This window comes from Hypanus sabinus, chromosome 8 (genome assembly GCF_030144855.1).
Source record: "Hypanus sabinus isolate sHypSab1 chromosome 8, sHypSab1.hap1, whole genome shotgun sequence".
NCBI classification, from domain to species: domain Eukaryota; kingdom Metazoa; phylum Chordata; class Chondrichthyes; order Myliobatiformes; family Dasyatidae; genus Hypanus; species Hypanus sabinus.
The window spans coordinates 54,388,899-54,408,354 of NC_082713.1; the positions used below are offsets into that span (position 1 = coordinate 54,388,899).

At 39.2% G+C, this 19,456-nt stretch overlaps 1 protein-coding gene across 1 annotated transcript in view; it reads right to left on the minus strand.

Annotated features, from left to right (window-relative positions):
- The window catches only part of LOC132398152 (ATP-binding cassette sub-family C member 5-like), a 142,858-nt gene extending 123,719 nt beyond the window's left edge, over positions 1 to 19,139 (minus strand). The window contains exons 1-3 of the mRNA XM_059977199.1: positions 17,623 to 19,139; positions 9,832 to 10,023; positions 1,283 to 1,458 (exon numbers count right to left, since the gene is read on the minus strand). Of these exons, the coding sequence (XP_059833182.1) occupies positions 1,283 to 1,458; positions 9,832 to 9,873 (218 nt within the window). The 5' untranslated portion in view covers positions 9,874 to 10,023; positions 17,623 to 19,139. The remainder of the gene's footprint in view (positions 1 to 1,282; positions 1,459 to 9,831; positions 10,024 to 17,622) is intronic.
- Between the last annotated feature and the right edge of the window lie 317 nt (positions 19,140 to 19,456).

Below are 19,456 nucleotides of genomic sequence, written 5' to 3' on the forward strand. Positions count from 1 at the left end.
TTCAGGAATTTGGGAATTCAGCAAAGGAGGACCAACACATTGATAAGGAAAGGCACAGAACAATACCAGAGGAGACTCCTGAAAAATAATGAATGGACTGAAATAACTTCTACAGTTATATAATGAGGGGAAGATAATTAGTTAATATGGGTTCCAAATAGAATGAAACAGGAGAGATTAATTTGAGGAATAAGGATGCAGCAAAGAAATTAAGGAAATGAACTGGTAGATTGTGTTTTTCATAGATGATGGTGTCAGTGTGAATACTCAAGAAGCTTTCATATAAACAGATTTTTTTAAAGACTTCTTGTCTTTAATAATAACTAGCCACTATCATTGTTAACTCCTGACAATGTTTGCATCTCTGTAACTAGCTTCCTTACCATGAGAAAAATTTCTATAAAATATATATGGGAGCATTTGCATAAAGTAAGATTCTTAGAATCAGAATCAAGTTTCATATCACCGGCATATATTGTGAAATTTGTTCACTGCGGCAGCAGCAGAATGCAATACATGATAATATAGGGGAAAAACTGAATTACAGTAAATTAAATTAAATAAGTAGTGCAAAAACATAAATAAAAAGAGCAGTGAGGTAGTGTTCTTGGGTCAATGTCCATTCAGAAATCGGATGGCAGAGGGGGAGGAACCGTTCCTGAAGTGTGTGCCTTCAGGCTTCTGTACCTCCTTCCTAACAGTAACAGTAAAAATAGGGCATGTTCCAGGTAGCGGGCATCTTAATGAGGACTGCTTTTGAGACACTGCTTCTTGTAGATCAGTTCTGTGATAACCATGGAAGCCCCTGTATTCTGCAATAAAGGGATGGCAGGAAATGTTCAAGCATATTGAAGAATATAGTGAAGTCATTGAAATATGCATTTTTTAACATGGTTATACAAACAAGCTGGGGCCACTTAATGTTTCTCTGGCTGGAATGAGATCACAATATCAAGATATTAGGTTAACCTTTCAGGATGGAGATGAGAAGAACTATATTCACCTTGAAAGTGGTGAATATTGAAATATTCTATCCAGGAGGGTATGGAGGTTTCTTCACTGATTATATGCAAAATGAAGATTAATGGATATTTAGGGAAAATAAATTCAAGGGATACAGGTTTAGTCTTGGAAAATGGTGCTTAGGTAAATGACCTCCCATGATTGTATTGATTAATTGAGAAGGTACCAGAAATTTAAAGGGCTTCTCACTCTAGTATCCTTATGAAGCAAGGTATTTATTGTTCCACTACTGTTAACCTGGTTTAACAGAATTGCTTACTTGTGTGTAGTTCGGAAGGGTTTGAACAGGTGAAGACTTTGGTGGTACTTCCCCTTGTAGGCTTTTCCACACTTTCCTCCTTCCAACATCTGTTGGTTGGAGCTGGCACAAGTGTTAAAGATGAAACCTTCTTCTTGATATTCTTCCTCAGGTGCATTTGGGAAAAAATCCTGATTCTAATAAAAAGAGAAATGCAGCTACAGAATGTTCATCTGAAAAATGTGCAATCCGCATTATGGCATGTAGTTATACATCAAACTTGTGTCTGACCTGATAGCTTTATATTAACTGCTGGCAATCTGAGGAGAGTGAATGGTGCCTTGGATTATCCAAGAATTTTTATTTAAGTACAACCACTTACATGTAAAGTAATTCTCTATCCATTACAGATCAAAATGAGATGGGTTTAGATATTTAGATAAATAGGACATTGCTGGAGTGGTAGTGGTTTTGAGACATTAGCTCTTCGAGGCTTTAGTTTGAGAATACAAAAACGATGTAGATAGGGTCCCCCCCCCAACAGTTTATTACTCTTCCTTCTTTATATTTGCTCAGTTAGAACAGTAGAGGTGTCAGGCAGGATAGTGGAAAATTCCTCATGTGGGAAATGGGAAGGCAGGGAGATCTCCAGTGTCCCTGATGACTACACTGATGAAAAGTGCATCCAGCTACAGCTTTCAACAATCCATGTTAAGGATTTGGAGCTGGAACTGGATGAACTCCAGCTATTTTGGGATGCTGAGGAGGAGATAGTTAGGACATATAGTGAGGTAGTTGCACCCAAGGTGCAGGACACAGGAAATTGGGTGACAGTCAGGAAGTGGAAAGGCATTAAACAGGCAGCACAGAGTATCCTTGTGGTCATCCCCATCAACAAAACCATGTTGGAGGGAATGACCTAACTGACGAAAGTCAGTCAGGTCCTCGGCTCCAAATCTGACTCTGCAATTCAGAAGGGAAGTGGGGAGAAGAAGTGAGGTATGGTGATAGGGGAATCATTAGTTAGGGGTACAGAAAAGAGTTTCCATGGATGAAAATGAGATTCCCAGATGGTATGTTGCCTCTCCATTGCCAGGGTGTAGAACATCTCAGATCAAGATCTCAGCATTCTTAAGTGAGAGGGTGAACAGCCAGAGGTTGTGGTCCACGTTGGTATCAATGAAATAGGCAGGAAGAGCGCAACAAGGTTCTGCAAAGGAAGTTCAAAGAGTTCGGTGCTAAGTTAAAGGGCAGGACCTGCAGTGTAGTGATCTCAGAATTACTACCCATGTCAGGTGCTAGTGAGGCCAGAAATAGGAAGATTATACAGTTTAATAAAAGGCCAAAGAGTTAGTGTACAATTGAGGGCATAGGATTTTTGGATCATTGGGCTCTCTTTCAGGGAAGGTGTGACCTTTACAGAAAAGACGGCTTGCACCTGAGTTAGTCGGGGACAGAGCAGGAAGGATTAAACGAGGAGGGGTGGCTTTACTAGTCAGGGAAAATGTCATGGCACTGCTCAGCCGGGGCAGACTGAGCGAGGTGTTATGGGTGGAACTGAGAAATAAGAAAGGTACGACCATGTTAATGGGGCTATATTACAGGCCACCAATCAATCTGCAGGAATCAGAGGAACAAATCTGTAGAGAGATCACAGACTGTTGCAAGACACCTGAGGTTGTTATAGAAGTTGATTTTAACTTTCCACAAATTGACTGGGACTGCCATACTGCAAAAGGACTATATGGGATAGAGTTTCTCAAATGTATTCAGGATATTTTCTTTACTCAGTACATAGAAATTCCACTGGGAGAGTATGTGATACTTGATCTGCTATTAGGGAATGAGACAGGGAAGTGACTGAAACTGTGTAGGGGAACTCTTTGTACCCTGAGGCAAATCAGGGTAGATAAATTCCCTGGGCCTGACAAGGTGTTCACTCAGACCCTACCGGAGGGAAGTACAGAAATTGCTGGGGCCCTAGCAGAGATATTTCAATCATCCTTAGCACCAGGAGAGGTCCCAGAGGATTGGAGGAAAAACAATGTTGTTCCATTTTTTAAGAAAGGATCTAAAAATAAAATAGGAAATTAGAGGCTGGTGAGTCTGACATCTATAGTAGGAAAGTTATTGTAAGGTACTCTAAGGACCCAGATATAAAAATATTTGGAAAGACAGACCAATTAAGGATAGTCAGCATGGTTTCATGCATGGTGGGCCATGTCTAACCAATCTTATAGAGCATTTCAAGAAAGTTACCAGGAAATTGGATGAAGGCAAGGAAGGGGATTTTGTCTATGCAATGTATTGATCAATTTCTTTTACAGCAATGACTCCCCTTAGTGCTACATATGGACTGTTGCTAATGCTTGCTTATTGATTTGTTGTTTACACTTGTGTATTGATTTCTCTCTCAAGAGAGGGAGAGAGAAAAGAAAGGGAAGGACAGAGCCAATTGCATATGTGGGGATTTCAAAGTGAGCATCAACCCGGTTCGGCGTACTGTGCAGAATCCCCTGCCATGAGTAGGAGACATTTTCGCTTCCCTGGCAGGTGGGAAGAGGTTTTAAAGATGGACTTGTCACAAGCCTATTTGCAAATGGTGATTGACGAGTCAAGGAGGAAATTCCTCACTCACAAGGGATTGTTCCAGTGTAATCGTCTTGTCTTTGGTGTCGCATTAGCTCCAGCTATTTGGGAAAGAGCAATGAACCAAGCACTCCAAGATATCCCAAGAACACAATGTTACCTTCATGGCATCATTGTGACTTACAAAAATGAAGAGCAACCCCAGAACCTTGGTAAAATGCTTACCAGGCAGTGAATATGGTCTGTGCAGAAAGAGAGAGAAATGTGAGTTTTTCAAGAATGAAATTTCATATTATGGACATGTCATTGACAAGCATGGCTTACATAATTCACAAGGCACCCAAACTGGAAAATGTGTCACAACTCATGTGACACTTGGGCCTGGTAACTACTACCACTGGTTTCTCCCAAACATTGCCACAGTGCTGCACCCATTGAACATACAGAAGCAAAATGAGAATGATCAAAAAGATGTGACAGAGCATTCAAGGAAATAAGAGACTAATACCATCAGAGGAACTGCTCACCCATTAAGACCCAACACTGGGCATCAGACTGGCGTGAGATGCGTCCCTTTATGGCATTGGAGCCATTTGGTCACACATAAAGAAAGATGGATCTGAACATCCAATTGCCTTTGTTTCAAGATCACTGATGAGCACAGAATGCAACTACCCATAGATCGACTGAGGGGCCATTAGACTAGTATGGGGAATAAAGTAGTTCCACCTCTATCTCTACCTCTATGGACAGAAGTTTACATGAGTGACAGATCACCAACCCTTTGTGTCTATTTTCAATCCCAGGAAGGGAATTCCAGTGATGACTGCTACCCAGTTACAACGTCGGGCACTGCTCCTAGGAGCCCACTCTTATGACATAGAGTTCAAGGGTACCAAACAACACAGCAATGCCGATGGCTGGTCACATCTTCCACGGTTGACAACTGAAGAAGAAATGTTTTCATTCTGTGACCCAGCAGAGGTGTTCCAGGTGGACCAGTTGCCAGTAACAAATTCCAAAGTACAAAGAGAAACAAGGAATGACCTGACATCGTCAAAAGTCTATGACATCACCATGCAAAGAAGGCCAGCTCGTGATAACCCTATGTTTCCAGAGTTCTCAGTGAGACGAATACTGTTGGTATGTCAAAGAACGCTGATGTGTGGTTCTTGTGTTGTGGTTCCCTGTAAGCTGCGCACCAGAGTGTTAGCGAATCTGCATGACCAGCACCTGGGTACAGTCAAGAGGAAGAGTCTCGCCTGGAGCTACGTGTGGTGACTGGGAATAGATAAACAGGTTCAAGATTGTTCTGGATGCCTACAAGTTCATAATGCACCCCCACAGGCACCATTCTACCTGTGGGAGTGGTTGTCATCACCACGGCAAAGAGTACATATTGACTTTGCTGGGCCATTCATGGACTCCAAGTTTCTGACTGCTGCGGATGCTCATTCGAAAGTAGCCTGTGGTTATACCAATGAAATCAACCACCTCAGAAAAGACTCTTTCCACTCTGAAGAATATCTTCACCAGAAACAGCTTACCTGAACAAATTGCGAGTGCCAACGGAACATAATATACATCAGAAGAATTCAGACTATTCATGAAGAAAAATGATATAAACATTTCAAGTCAGCTCCTCACCACCCAGCAACAAATGGGTTAATAAAAAGGTTTATCTGAACATTCAAGAAGTCCATTAAAATGATAGACAAGGAGAACGTTTCTCCACTGCACAAGGCGGACAACTTCCTTTTTGTGTATCGGATTTCTGTTCATGCAACAACAAATCAAACACCTGCAAACATGCATCGATGAGCAAGAATCTGAGATCTTGCATTGAGCTCCTAAAAACATACCTACAGAGGGAAGTACAGAATAAACCATTCAACCCATTACCAAGTGAATCAGCAAGGAGCTTTGAGATTGGACAGGAAGTCCAAGCATGTGATTACTAAGAAGACAAGTGGAGCTGGTAGGATAGCTATAAGAACGGGACCACTGATCTACACAGTGGATGTTGGAGATCAGACATGGAGATGTCATGTGGACCAGGTACTGGATGCTCAACCAAAGGACATATCTTCGAGTCGACTGCATCCAACAAGACGGACATATTACAGCCACCAGACTTACCTCTCAGTGATGATCATGTCACTGACAGCAATGAGACACTGGCAACCGAGAACATTGTCTTAGACAAGACTCCTACCAAACCTGATGCCTCTCCACAGGTTGAGAGGTGCTATGCTAAAAGAAACAGAGCAGCACCCTAAAGGCTGAATCTTTAGTCTAGTGAAGTTGGTTATGGACCATTATTGTGAAAGTGTGCTGATCTGGAATACTGTTTATGAAAGGGAAATTGAATGTTTTGTACATATACAATTTTATGTTGTATTAATCTAAAGGGGAGGAAGTGTAATGCATGGAACTATTTCTTTTAGAGCAATGATTCACAGTGTATGGACTGTTGCTGACGCATGCGCATTGATCAGTTGTCTATGCATGCACATTCTCTCTGTCTCGCTGCAATGTGAATACACCAGTTAAAGCCATCACCCACGTGAGTGCTTTCAGTTAATTAATATGTAATTACACAGACACAACTGTGTACACGGACTTCAGCAAGGTATTTGACAAGGTCCTGCATGGCAGGTTGGTCAAGAAGGTTTAGCGGCTTGGCATTCAAGATGAGGTTGTAAATTGGACTGGGCACTGGCTTTGTGCGAGAAGCCAGGGAGTGCTAGTAGATGGTTGCCTCAGTGACTAGAGGCCTGTAACAAGGGATCGGTGTTGGGTCCACTGTTATTTGATATTTATATCAATGATCTTGAAGATATGTGGTTAACTGAATCAGAAAATTTGCAGATGACACCAAGATTGGGGGTGTAGTGGGCAGTGAGTAAGGCCAGCATGGCTAGCAGATGGATCTGGATCAGCTGGAACAATTAGCTGAAAGGTGGTGATGGAACTTAATGCAGAGAAGTGTAAGGTGTTACACCTTGCTAGGACCAACCAGGGTATGTCTTACACAGTGAATCATAGGGCACTGAAGAGTTGGGTAGAACAAAGTTAGAAACTGGTGTCACAGGTAGATAGCAATTACAAACAAGAGAAAATCTGCAAATGCTGGAAATCCAAGCAACACACACAAAATGGTGGAGGAACTCAACAGGCTGGGCAGCATCGATGGAAAAGAGTACAGTCGATGTTTCAGGACTGCTGAAGGGTCTCGGCCTGAAACGCAAACTGTACTCTTTTTCATAGATGCTGCCTGGCCTACTGATTTCTTCCAGAATTTTGTGTGTGTCATAGGTACATAGGGTCGTAAAGAAAGCTTTTGCCACTTCGTAAATCAAAGTATTGAGGAAAGGAGATGGGATGCTATGCTGAAGTTGTATTTGTTGATGAGGCCTAATTTGGAATACTTTATGACCCTATCTGCCTGCGACGCCACTTTCCACCTTTGTTCTACCACACTCCTCAGTGTCCTACCATTCACTGAGTAAGACCTACACTGGTTGGTCCTAGTGAGGTGCAACGCCTCAGGCCCTGGGGCCTGACTTAGTGCACCTTGGAAGTTTGCAAGGAACTGTTGAGGCTCTTGTGGAGAAATTTGCTTAATTAGCCATGGACAAAGTCCCATAAGATTCAGAGGTGGCTAATGATACTTCTTTGATTAAAAAGGGTAGCAAAGACAAAGCAGGGAACTACAGGCTGGTCAGCCTGACATCAAGGGTGAGTAAATGTTGTGGAAGTTATTGAAGAAAGTTGTGGAATGTTATTGGAGAAATTCTGAGAGACAATATCTCTCAGAATAATACATTTGGATAGATGGAATCTGCATAGAAGAGGTCAGCATGGCTTTCTGTGAGGAAAGTTATGTCCAACAAATCTTTTCGAAATTTTTTATGAGGTAACCAAAAGTGTTAATGCAGGTAGGGCAGTGGATGTGGCATTGAGTATATGAGAAAGGGCATTTATTTTGTGGTTGAGGATGCACTTGAAGTTACAGACTCCAAGGTTTGATCACTCTATTGTAGGGAAAGATATGGTTTAACTGGAAAAAGTGCAGAGATGATTTACGAGGTCCAGGGGGCTAAGTTATTGGGAGAGGTTGGCCAGGCTAAGTTTTTATTCTTTGGAACATACAAGGATGAGGGATGTCTTTGCATAAATGTTTAAAATTATGGAAGGTATCGATAAGGTGATGGGGACAGTCTTTTCCCCAGGGCAGGAGAGACCAAAATAATAGGAATTGATTTAGAGTGAATGGAGAAAAGACATAAAAGGATCCTGAGGGACAACTTTGTCATGTAAAAAGGGTGGGTAGTATATCAAATGAACTGCCAGGAGAAGTGCTTGAGCCAGGTAAAATAATATAATTTAAGATGCTCTTGGACAGGTCCGTGGAAGGGAGGATTGAAGGGATATGGCCAAATGCAGAAAATTGGAACTAGCAGAGTGGACAATGTGGTCAGCATGGACTCATTGGGCCATAAGGCCTGTTACATTGAATGCAAATACGTTCAGTAATAAAAATATTAGGTTCATTCTGAACATAAGCTATATGATTAAACAATCTTTAATATGAATTATCCAGACAGAGAAATGTCTTCCATTACAATCTGTTAAATACAAAACATTGGAAACACAAATATTTGTATTCTGAGTGAATGGCTTAACTTCAGGAATCATTTCCAAAATACATTTTTCAATATTCATCAGATTATATTAGAAGCACTCATTAAAAAAATAGCAGCTAACTCATACTCTGGAGTCCTTCATTTTATTTCCACATAAACACAAATTACTAAGCAGGAGTTATAATATTGCTTACTTCTGTATTACCATTTCAACAAATATTTCTGAATGGCAGACTTGGTCTGGCACTGTAAGTTGTTTATATTGAATCCTGTAATAGCTGGAACAATGAAATATTTGGCATTAAATATAGGAAAGATAATTAAAATTAAACAACTTCTGTTCAGTTATTTAACTTCAATTATCTTTCTTATATTTGATGGAATTACATAACAGTAGATGCTATAATTTTGTCAAAATGAAGAAATGAAATTAAAAATAATTTAATTGGATTTCACATTTTAAAATGCAATAAGTGTCTGCAATTTCATGATTTACATGTGTGAAAAAAATCTGAAAATAATGAAAGTACTTAAAATTCTAAATTGACACAAAATTACAAACTAGTATGGGTGTTGCAGTGATGTATTTCATTTTATGACATTTGTATTGCAAATGTTGAAATTTTACAATAACACTGGCAAAACTGCACTTGAATTGTGTGTTGTTTTGATCCCCATGCTATGAGCAGGGTGTGTTTCCAAAAGACAATGACCAGGATGTTGCCTGAACAAAAAGACATTAGTTATATTGAGAGACAGGATAGGCCGAGCATGTTTTCTCTAAAGTGAAAGAGGCTGATGAGTTGCCTGAAAGAAGTACATATGATGGCAGATAGTCAAAATCTTCTTCTTATGGTAGGGGCATCAAAAGCAAGAGGCCATAAATTCAAGGTGAGAGGAAATGGTTTTAAAGGGAATGTGATGAGCAAGATTTCTACACAGGTGGATGATATCTGAAACACACTGCCAGAGGAATCAAATAAAACTACTATGTTTATGAAAAATATAGGTAGGCAATTAAATAGACAAGGTACAGAAGGATACTCTATTAATACAGGCAAATGGGATTAGTGTAGCTTGACAAAAATGTTGCCATGGATGTATGTAATGGGCTAAAGGCTCTGTTTCTATACTGTGTGTCCCTATACCACATTAATTCATTCATTCAGTAGTTAAATGAAGGTATGAGCAAACGTTGAAGTCTTATGAACTATAAGAGTGCAGAAATATACAAACTGTGGAACTGTTGAGCGTACTTTCTGAAATTCCACTCCTATTTAAAGTGACAGATACTATTACAATGTTATTAATAAACTACTTGTGTGAACTTACAGCTGTGGGATCAGAACTGAAACAAGCCTCAGTCTTTTCCATGTAAGACTAAGTGGTTGGAGAAGCAGATCTGTCTGCACATCTGTTCCTTATGTTTCCACAATGTGATCGGAATCAACTGGGTCTGCATTCGCTGCTCTCTGTCATATTATCATTGGCACCAATACTACTCACATTGCACCAATCACAAACCTAATAGCAAGGTCACAAAAACATAAGAAAGTACAGGTCACAATGGAACAGACAACTGTTAAAGTGAAGAGCTAAAAACCACGAATGTTGTAAATTGTAAATAAAAGCAGAAACTATTGTAAACACACAACAGGCCAGACAGCATTGATGGAGAAACATGACATACAATGTCAAAGTAACTATGTCATATTTTGATCAAGGGGTACTTGGTGTTAATTTATATTATGATGTGTTGCAAAAAATTTACTTTATAAGGTGATAACTTCCAGATCCAAACTACCTGGACTCATATCTGGCACAGAAATTTTTCAAAATTAAGTTTCTTATTATATATCGGATTCAGTGGCAGGGTGGAGATGCAACCCTACTAAAAGGGTGAAAGGCACTCCTTCCCTCCACTAGCCTGCTGGTCACCCTTAGGCAAGGTGTAGTACCTGCTTAACTCCCTGATCAGGGTGACATGAAGCCATGGGAGTAGATTGTGTATGGTCATATGAGCTGCTGGTACATATCACAAATCCTGGTTACGTGACCACTGACACTGGGCAGGCAATCTTCGAAGAGTATTTATAATGGCTTCATAATTCTGACACTGCCCAGAAGGCAGCAATGGTAAATCAATTCTGCAGAAAAATTTGCCAAGGATAAGCATGAGCAAGATCATGATCGTCATATGATATGGCACATGATGAATGAATGAATATATCTGATTAACCTGAGGCAATGCAGCTACTATTGATATTTTTGGAGGCTTACAATTATAATACTGAAAGGAATTCCTTTACTGAGTTCATTGGAAGCTATAACTCTGCAGGCTCCCACACTTCGATGGAGCTTAGGGGCAATAGAGAGACCACAGTTGCTCACAAGTTTACATCATTCATCTGGATTAGATGCTTTTTCAGAATTAGCCTTCATTTGTAGCATACTAACAAGGAAATGCTTTAGAGGTCACTTTGGGCCTGAAACTAATAGAAAATGAGGGATTCAGCTTTTCTGATGCCTGAACACTATTTTCTACAACTTATTCAGGGGTTAGCTGGAAACTGCTAGTATTCTGCAAGTAAGTGCTACCAAACTCAGCATTCCCATAAACTTCAATTGTCCATCCATATTAACCATCTATTAATACCCATGAAAACAACCAAACAAAACCGTGTTACTGCAAGGCCAAGGTGCAAAACTGTCATTCACAGCACACTGCATACATGGCACATATAAGGCAGCAGAAAAATAACAAATAGTGTCCAAGTCCCTGAGTCCACAAATGTAGTAGCAGTCTGCAGTTGAAGACAATACATATTGTCTTCTGCCAAATAGGCACTGGAGAACAGCATGAGCGCCATGCCACACTGCCTCCAGCTCTCCTGTGGAGTTCACCAACTCTGCCGCCTCTCTCCTGGATGGCTACAAACAGGCGACGCTGCAGTTTGAGACCTGGTCCTCACTACGACCAAGGACTTGCAGATCCCCTGCTGTCTGCCCCTGCCATTCATCAGTAAATTAGACTCGCAGCACTCGCTGCGAGATTGCAACCAGCCTTCCCGCAGCATCACCTCTCTGATGAAGGCAACAGTAAGACCCGCATCAAGTTGAACTCCTTTAGTTTCTCTGCCAATGAGCAACTTGCTGATGGGGTAGACCTATATGACTTTATGTTCTTAGTCTCCAGCAGGGTCTTGCAATCGTAACAAATAAATTTAAAAAGGCAGTAACACCTTTAGCTGGCCTCATACCATTCACTGCATCTGACCACACCTCCATTTTACCAAAAGCTAACAGCCCAGTGATTTCCTATTTGCACTTCAGTATTGGATTCTTCATATTTCCAACAGAAAACTAAACTAGCAGCAATATCTATTTTCATATTGGTTTGATATGAGATCGGAACATATCCTTAATGGAGAAGAAAGGCTATGAGACACTAATAGAGTATTACATTGGTATAATTAGTGATTTTCTTAACTGTAATTGTTTGGTTGTGTAAATTGTTAATTTAAACAGTTTCAACTATTTCATTGATTCATAATAACTTTTAAACATTTTTGAAATATCAAGAAAATTCAAAAATATCCAAAGGTTTTCAGAGGTTTGTGCTGGAGATTGCTTAGATGAATGATCATCAAAATGTTTTAATCTTTCATTAGCAGGGCTTCCTTAGCATTATGCATTATATTGCACAGAGTCTAGAAGGACCATTGATGGTTGGACTAAGCCAGTAAATTGATAGTGGTGGAGCTCCAGGAAGAGGAGTTTGGCATTCTAGTCCTTGCAGGTAAATACTTAATTTGCCATCCCTTTGGATTTTTTATGGATTGTTGGAGTTTGCACTAAACATTTATCATTCGCTGCCCTTAACATCTTAAAATCTATCACTGTCTGCAGTATATGCAGTATACTAAGCCCCTGAGCTTCTACAACTTTTTTAGATAGCAAATTCTAAAGTTTCAAGCTTTTCTAATGGCAACATGGCAGCAAGGCCTGACCCAGTATTTCTAATCACAAGGATTACTACAAAGGAATACTGTAAAGCCAGTAGAAAATATCACTTGGTTCATTAACATAATGTACATAAATGTAAAAAAACTAAATTACAAACAATTCATCTTTGTCTCAGTTTTTACTGCATCTTCAACCAACTAACAGAAATATCTGTTAATGGGGAACACACAATGCAGAATTTTTTGTTATGTCTCTGGATTACCCAAAAGCTTGATTAGATATTGGATAACAAAGGCACAGGGAATAAGATATTTATCTACGGGAGCAATCAATCACCAGGTAATTGAGAAAATATCTCACAAAAACTGAAACACTTTTAAAGCTACCTTTAGCAGATACAATGTTCTTTCAGCACAAGCCGAATTAAGAATTACAAGACCCTCAATGGGCTGAATGATCCAATTGTGCTCTTAGGTCTTATGGTCAATACCCAATGTAATGTTCTCTAAACTCTGCATATTTATATGCTGCAATGTAACACTTTGAAACAGAGTTGCACAAGTCATCATATGACTGATAATGCACAAGTTATTGGCAAATGACTGTTGTCAAGTAAGACATCTAATTTTGGAAGAAGTTAATAATGTACAATGCATTCCAATTAATTGGGCCATGAGTTAATTGGGTCAGCCGCTTATTTGGGATGATCTTAAAGAACAAAAACTAATTGAAAAAAATAGCCGGGATTCCCTTGATTTATTTGGGACACTATGCCACTTAATTGGGACAGGAGATTACTGCGAAACATTTTCTGAACTTGTGTCAGTTATGTGCACTTGAGTGGCCATTAGACTCTGCACCACGCTTAGAACGAAGTTTTAAAATTTTGTCAGTTGCGTGTGTTTGTGCTCAAGAAGCAGAGATTTTTGTCACAGATAGTTTGTGAAAAATAAGCAGCAAGACAATTCAGAATTCTTTTGCTCAGTACGGTTTCAAACATTCAGGCATAGAGATGCCAGATATACTCGGGAGTGAATATAAAATTATTTCACTACTTCAATAAGTTAGGAAGCACAAAGGATTTGAAGGTATTGGCAATCATTTTGACTATTACAATGAAAAGGAAGATTTGGAAAATGCAATAGTCAAAACAATTATCTGCACTAGGTATTGACGCTGATTTTGTTCATTTATGTTCAAACAAAAGAACACGGTAGTGTACTTTGGATGAATTCCTCCATTAATAACTATTCAGAACTCACACAGATTTCTCAAACTGCAGTAATATAGGTAGTGTTCAAATCTGTTTGATATTTCATTTAAATACATAATTTGCTACTTAGTTAAATGATAATTTGTCTTTTTATACCTTTTAACTATTTCCATGAAATTGAGTTAATTGGAGCAGCCGCTTAATTGGCTGGTTTCAATGTGTCTCAATTAACTGGAATCCATTGTATTTCGTTTATTTCTTTGCAGCTTCTTGCCCTCCACCATGAGATTTCTGTGCTGTCTTGAACTCACGAATGCTACCTGATCATTTTTTTTATTTGCACTATTTAATTATTTTGTAATTTATAGCAATTTTATGTCTTTGCATTGCATGTTGTTGGAAAGCAAAACATTTTATTTCATTTAGGAGAGTGATAATAAATCTTACTTTGTTTTTGAATTAAGTAAATATTAATTGTTGCTCTAACATGAAGTAAAACACTTTGGATCAGTTTATGTATTTTTGATGGGTTGTTGATGGACTTCGAAAGATCTTCATCCACTGAACTACCACTTACTGGATATGTTTTGTGTAATTGCACCATTTTTTGTAAACTCTGGAGACTGCTGGCCGTGAAAATCTCAGGATTTATCTGATTCTCAAAATATAAGATATCAAAATCTCAGATACTCAAAGCACACCAACAGTCAAAGTCACTTAGATCACATTTCTTCCCTTTTCTGGTGTTTGATCTGAAAAACAAATGAATCTCTTGATCACGTCTGCATGCTTTTATGCATTGAGTTGCTGTCCCATGATTGGCTGATTAGATACCTGCATTAATAAGGAGGTGTATCTAATAAAGTGGCCACTGAGTGTATGTGTATTTGAGTGAAACCTTCAGGCTACTTGGTTATTGCAATCCTGAGGAGCTGGAAAGTAAGCAAGCCAACTTCTTGATTTTTCACAATCAAAATTCATAACAGATTTAATTTTTCTGTACTTAATCTATTTTTATTGTAATAATCCACCGAAATAACACAGCAACTTCATTTAATGGCTCAGAAAGTTCATGGCCTCAGTGTGAATTGAATTTGTATCTTCAGGCTTCAGATTAGAATAGGTTTGTAAACTAATTTCTTGAAGACTTATCTTAAAAATGGCACAGCAAAATCAGTACCATGTTTGAAATCCTGTGGCTATTCCATCTAGTAACTTATCACTGTAAAAAATAAATCCATAGATTGGGTTGTGGTATATTATAAATAATGAAATATGACAAATTACAGTGGAATGAAAAACAGTGGAAGTTGAAAATATGAGAAGTGAATAAATAGACTTAGGGAAGAAAAGGAAGTAAGAAAAATACAATTAGAAGAAGGAAGCTTTTCAACACAGTTATATTTCAGAATTAGTAATGGTCCTTCACAAGCTAATCAGTTCAGTTGTGTGATGGCACAAATTCTTTTACATATACAAACTTAATTGCTTAAGGAAATGAAATTTCTATTTCTAAGTACTTTCCAACACTATCAGGTGCATAGATGTCAAAGATTGAATTAAAAGATGGTATATATGATTATCTGGATAGACAGGGTCTGATTAGGAACAGTCAACATGGATTTGTGCATGGAAGGTCATGTTTGACAAATCTTATTGAATTTTTTAAAGAGGTTACGAGAAAAATTGACAAGGGTAAAGCAGTGGATGTTGTCTATATGGACTTCAGTAAGGCCTTTGACAAGGTTCCACACAGAAGGTTGGTTAGGAAGGTTCAAGCGTTAGGTATTAATATTGAAGTAGTAAAGTGGATTCAACAGTGGCTGGATGGGAGATGCCAGAGAGTAGTGGTGGATAACTGTTTGTCAGGTTGGAGGCCGGTGACTAGTGGTGTGCCTCAGGGATCTGTACTGGATCCAATGTTATTTGTCATATACATTAATGATCTGGATGATGGGGTAGTAAATTGGATTAGTAAGTATGCAGATGATACTAAGATAGGGGGCATTATGAATAACAATGTAGGTTTTCAAAGCTTGCAGAGAGATTTAGGCCAGTTAAAAGAGTTGGCTGAACGACAGCAGATGAAGTTTAATGCTGATAAGTGTGAGGTGCTACATTTTGGTAGGAATAATCCAAATAGGACATACATGGTAAATGGTAGGGCATTGAGGAATGCAGTAGAACAGAGTGATCTAGGAATAATGGTGGAATCTCATGTGGATAGGAGAGCATTCAGTATAGGAGTTGGGATGTAATATTAAATTGTACAAGGCATTGGTGAAGCCAAATTTGGAGTATTGTGTACAGTTCTGGTCACCGAATTATAGGAAAGATGTCAACAAATTAGAGTACAGAGGAGATTTACTGGAATGTTACCTGGGTTTCAGCACCTAGGTTACAGAGAAAGGCTGAACAAGTTAGGTCTTTATTCTTTGGAGTGTAGAAGGTTGAGGGGGAACTTGATAAAGGTATTTAAAATTATGAGGGGGATAGATAGAGTTAACATGGATAGGCTTTTTCCATTAAGAGTAGGGGAGATTCAAGCAAGAGGACAATGAGTTGGGAGTTAAGGGGCAAAGTTTAGGGGAAACACGAGGGGGAACTTCTTTACTCAGAGAGTGGTAGCTGTGTGGAACGAGCTTCCAGTAGAAGTGGTAGAGGCAGGTTCGATTTTGTCATTTAAAAAAAATTGGATAGGTATATGGAAAGAAAGGAATGGAGGGTTATGGGCTGAGTGCAGGTAGGTGGGACTAGGCGAGAGTAAAAGTTCGGCATGGACTAGAAGGGCCGAGATGGCCTGTTTCTGTGCTGTAATTGTTATATGGTTATAAAATATTGTCATGGTGAATCAAAAATAAATTCTCTGGAAATAAATCACAACTTTTCTGGCTCTCCAATATTGAGTTTCATGTTGCAACATAAGTAAGTCAATAACAGGGCATTACAACCTAAATACCAACATTTACAAGCAGCCACAACATTCCTCTTCATTTATGGAAAATTTGTAGTTTTGTATCAAGCAAATGATTTCAATCAAGAGGCTTAAAGCAAGATTGCATTTTTCTCATTTCTGTGAACTTTTGGAGAATTGGAACATACACGAACAACTTTCTTTTTATCTCACAAATTACAGGTTTTTATTGCAAATTTGTCACATGTAGCATTATTTTGCTATTATGCTTCCAGCAATTTCTGAACAATTGTCTTCACAATATTCTATCATACTGTTACACTGTTCTTAAATACCGGCAGCAGTTATTTAAATCAACATGGAACCCTGTCAGTTACCATTTCAAATCCTTGTTTAATTAATAAGAAATGTGTTCTCGACACATATTTAACTACAGTTTAGTGAATTGCGTTTACTTCTTTGGCTTATTTGCAGTTGGTTTTGAAACAAAATATTGTCGATTCCGTGTTGCGTACGACCCTTAAATTCAACTGTTTAAGGAACTGACTGTTTATTCCCTCGTTCTCTAGGTTCTAGATTCCACATCGATCCGTTACTCACACTTTCCGTAATTTCTGCCGCAAATTGTTTTCGTCCTGAAGGGGGTGGGGCACACCCCACTGAGAAGGTCTTACTCCGTCATACATTTACTCAGAAGAATTTGATAATCTACTCTAGCGTATATGTGTACATATGATATGCGTAATGCTATTTGTTGCACATCTTTTATCATCAAAAAGTTGCACCACACAATGGAGCACTGAAATTTGCTTCGCCCGCTGGGCATATTCAATTGGATATTCAGGAATATGTGTAGTTATGTATTACTATCGACACTAGAGCCTGCTATTTTTTTTTAAAGTGTATGCTGTCGATCTCACCACTGAATATGGTCGGGGGACAATAACTCCTACGTCGAGTATATATTATCTGAATTATTTCAAATACATTCATTTATAAATACACGCCGTTGGAATCTTTTGGAGCTTACCTGCCTCATTTACGCTGACATTTTCATACAACTGTTCGAGAGCTTTCTAACTATACAGATACGAGACAGGATTTTAAAAATACCAATGTTCTTGCTGCTTGTTATTGCAGGGTTTAATCAGTCGCTCGAGTTCGCCAACAGCACTAACCTATAAGTTTAGACTCGTGATTGTTGGAAACCAAACTGGCACACTGGAATGAGGACCTAATGCCGTGAAACCGGGTGTGAAGGTCATGGGATTTCAGCCGGTAAAGTGGCTTTGGGAGGTTACGAAGGACATATGCTATACCTAATAGTGATTTGAGATTGTTGCGTCAGAAGCAGCGCCGCCAGGATGATACACTCGCTACTGAGCACTGATTTAAAAACAAAGATCGGAGCAATTTGAACACATGGTCAGCTTGGACGAATACTGTACATTTAAAGGTTATGATTTTAAACCGCAACTTCGAAACAATAGATTGGTAGAGAGACAGTGGTTCGAAAAGGAAAAACGACGTTAAATGATTGGAGTTGGAGCAAAGGACTGAGCCTGCTGTTGGGAGCTGCTCTGGTGGAGGAACGGAGCGAGGGTGGAGATGGTAGGAAGCGGCAGCAAAGACGGAGGTAGTGAACGGGAGGTGGTATTGGGTGTATGGCAGAAGGTGAATGGCCGCTTTTGGGAAACGGAAAAATTAGCGGCTAGTTGAGGATTGTAGTGGTTTATCATAGAGTGATGGAGGCAATAGATGGGATTTAAATAAAATAAGGAGAAAAAGAATTTAAGGTTTTGTAAAGTTTTGAATGTGGACCTGTTTTTGATATCAATCCTATTAGACTGCGGATTTTAAAAAAAACATTAGGAGATTTTTGTGGGCGCAAAACCTTTTAAGAGATGGTACTTTGGTAAAGTACTTTGTACTTTGTAAAGTACACCTTCCCAACCGCTCAACAGATGACGCCATTGCCACCACCCTCCACCTGGCCCTAACCCACCTGGACAAAAAAGACACATACGTTTGGATACTGTTCATAGACTTCAGTTCAGCATTCAACACAATCATCCCTCAGAAACTGATTGGAAAGCTGAGCCTACTGGGCCTGAACACCCCCCTCTGCAACTGGATCCTAGACTTCCTGACTGGGAGACCTCAGTCAGTCTGGATCAGGAGCAGCATCTCCAATACCATCACACTGAGCATGGATCTCAACATGGACATTTTACTCTCCTCCCATCCAGTAGGCGCTTCAAGAGTCTCCGCTCCCGCACCAGCAGGCTCAGGAAGAGCTTCTTCCTTGAGGCTGTGACCCTGCTGAACCTCACATCACAGCGCTAAGCAGTATTGCACCCATATTGTACTGTCTCAGTACTTTTATATTTGTATGCCGTAGCACTTTTTATATGCAATTATTTTGTAAATAACACTATCCTTTGCATTTCTGGTTAGATGCTAATTGCATTCCATTGGTTTTGTATCTGTACTCGGCACAATGACAATAAAGTTGAATCTAATCTAATCTAGTTGACTGTTGGTAAACTAAAGTTTGTTACTTTTATGACAGATGTAGTAAATTGTACAGCACAAACTAAAGATAGGACTGAAAAAAATTAAAATTATATTAAAAACTGCAGAGGAATATCTAGAGATAAAAAAAACTTGCCTCCAGAAGTTATTAATGATTCCTTACAAGTAGGAGTAAATAATGTTCAGACTTCAAAGGAGGGTTAACACGAGTGAATCTGCAAATGCTGGAAATAGATAAAAACACAAAATGCTGGCAGGACTCAGCAGGCCAGACAGCAAGCATCTATGGGAGGAGGTAGAGACGACGTTTCAGGCCGAAACCCTTCATC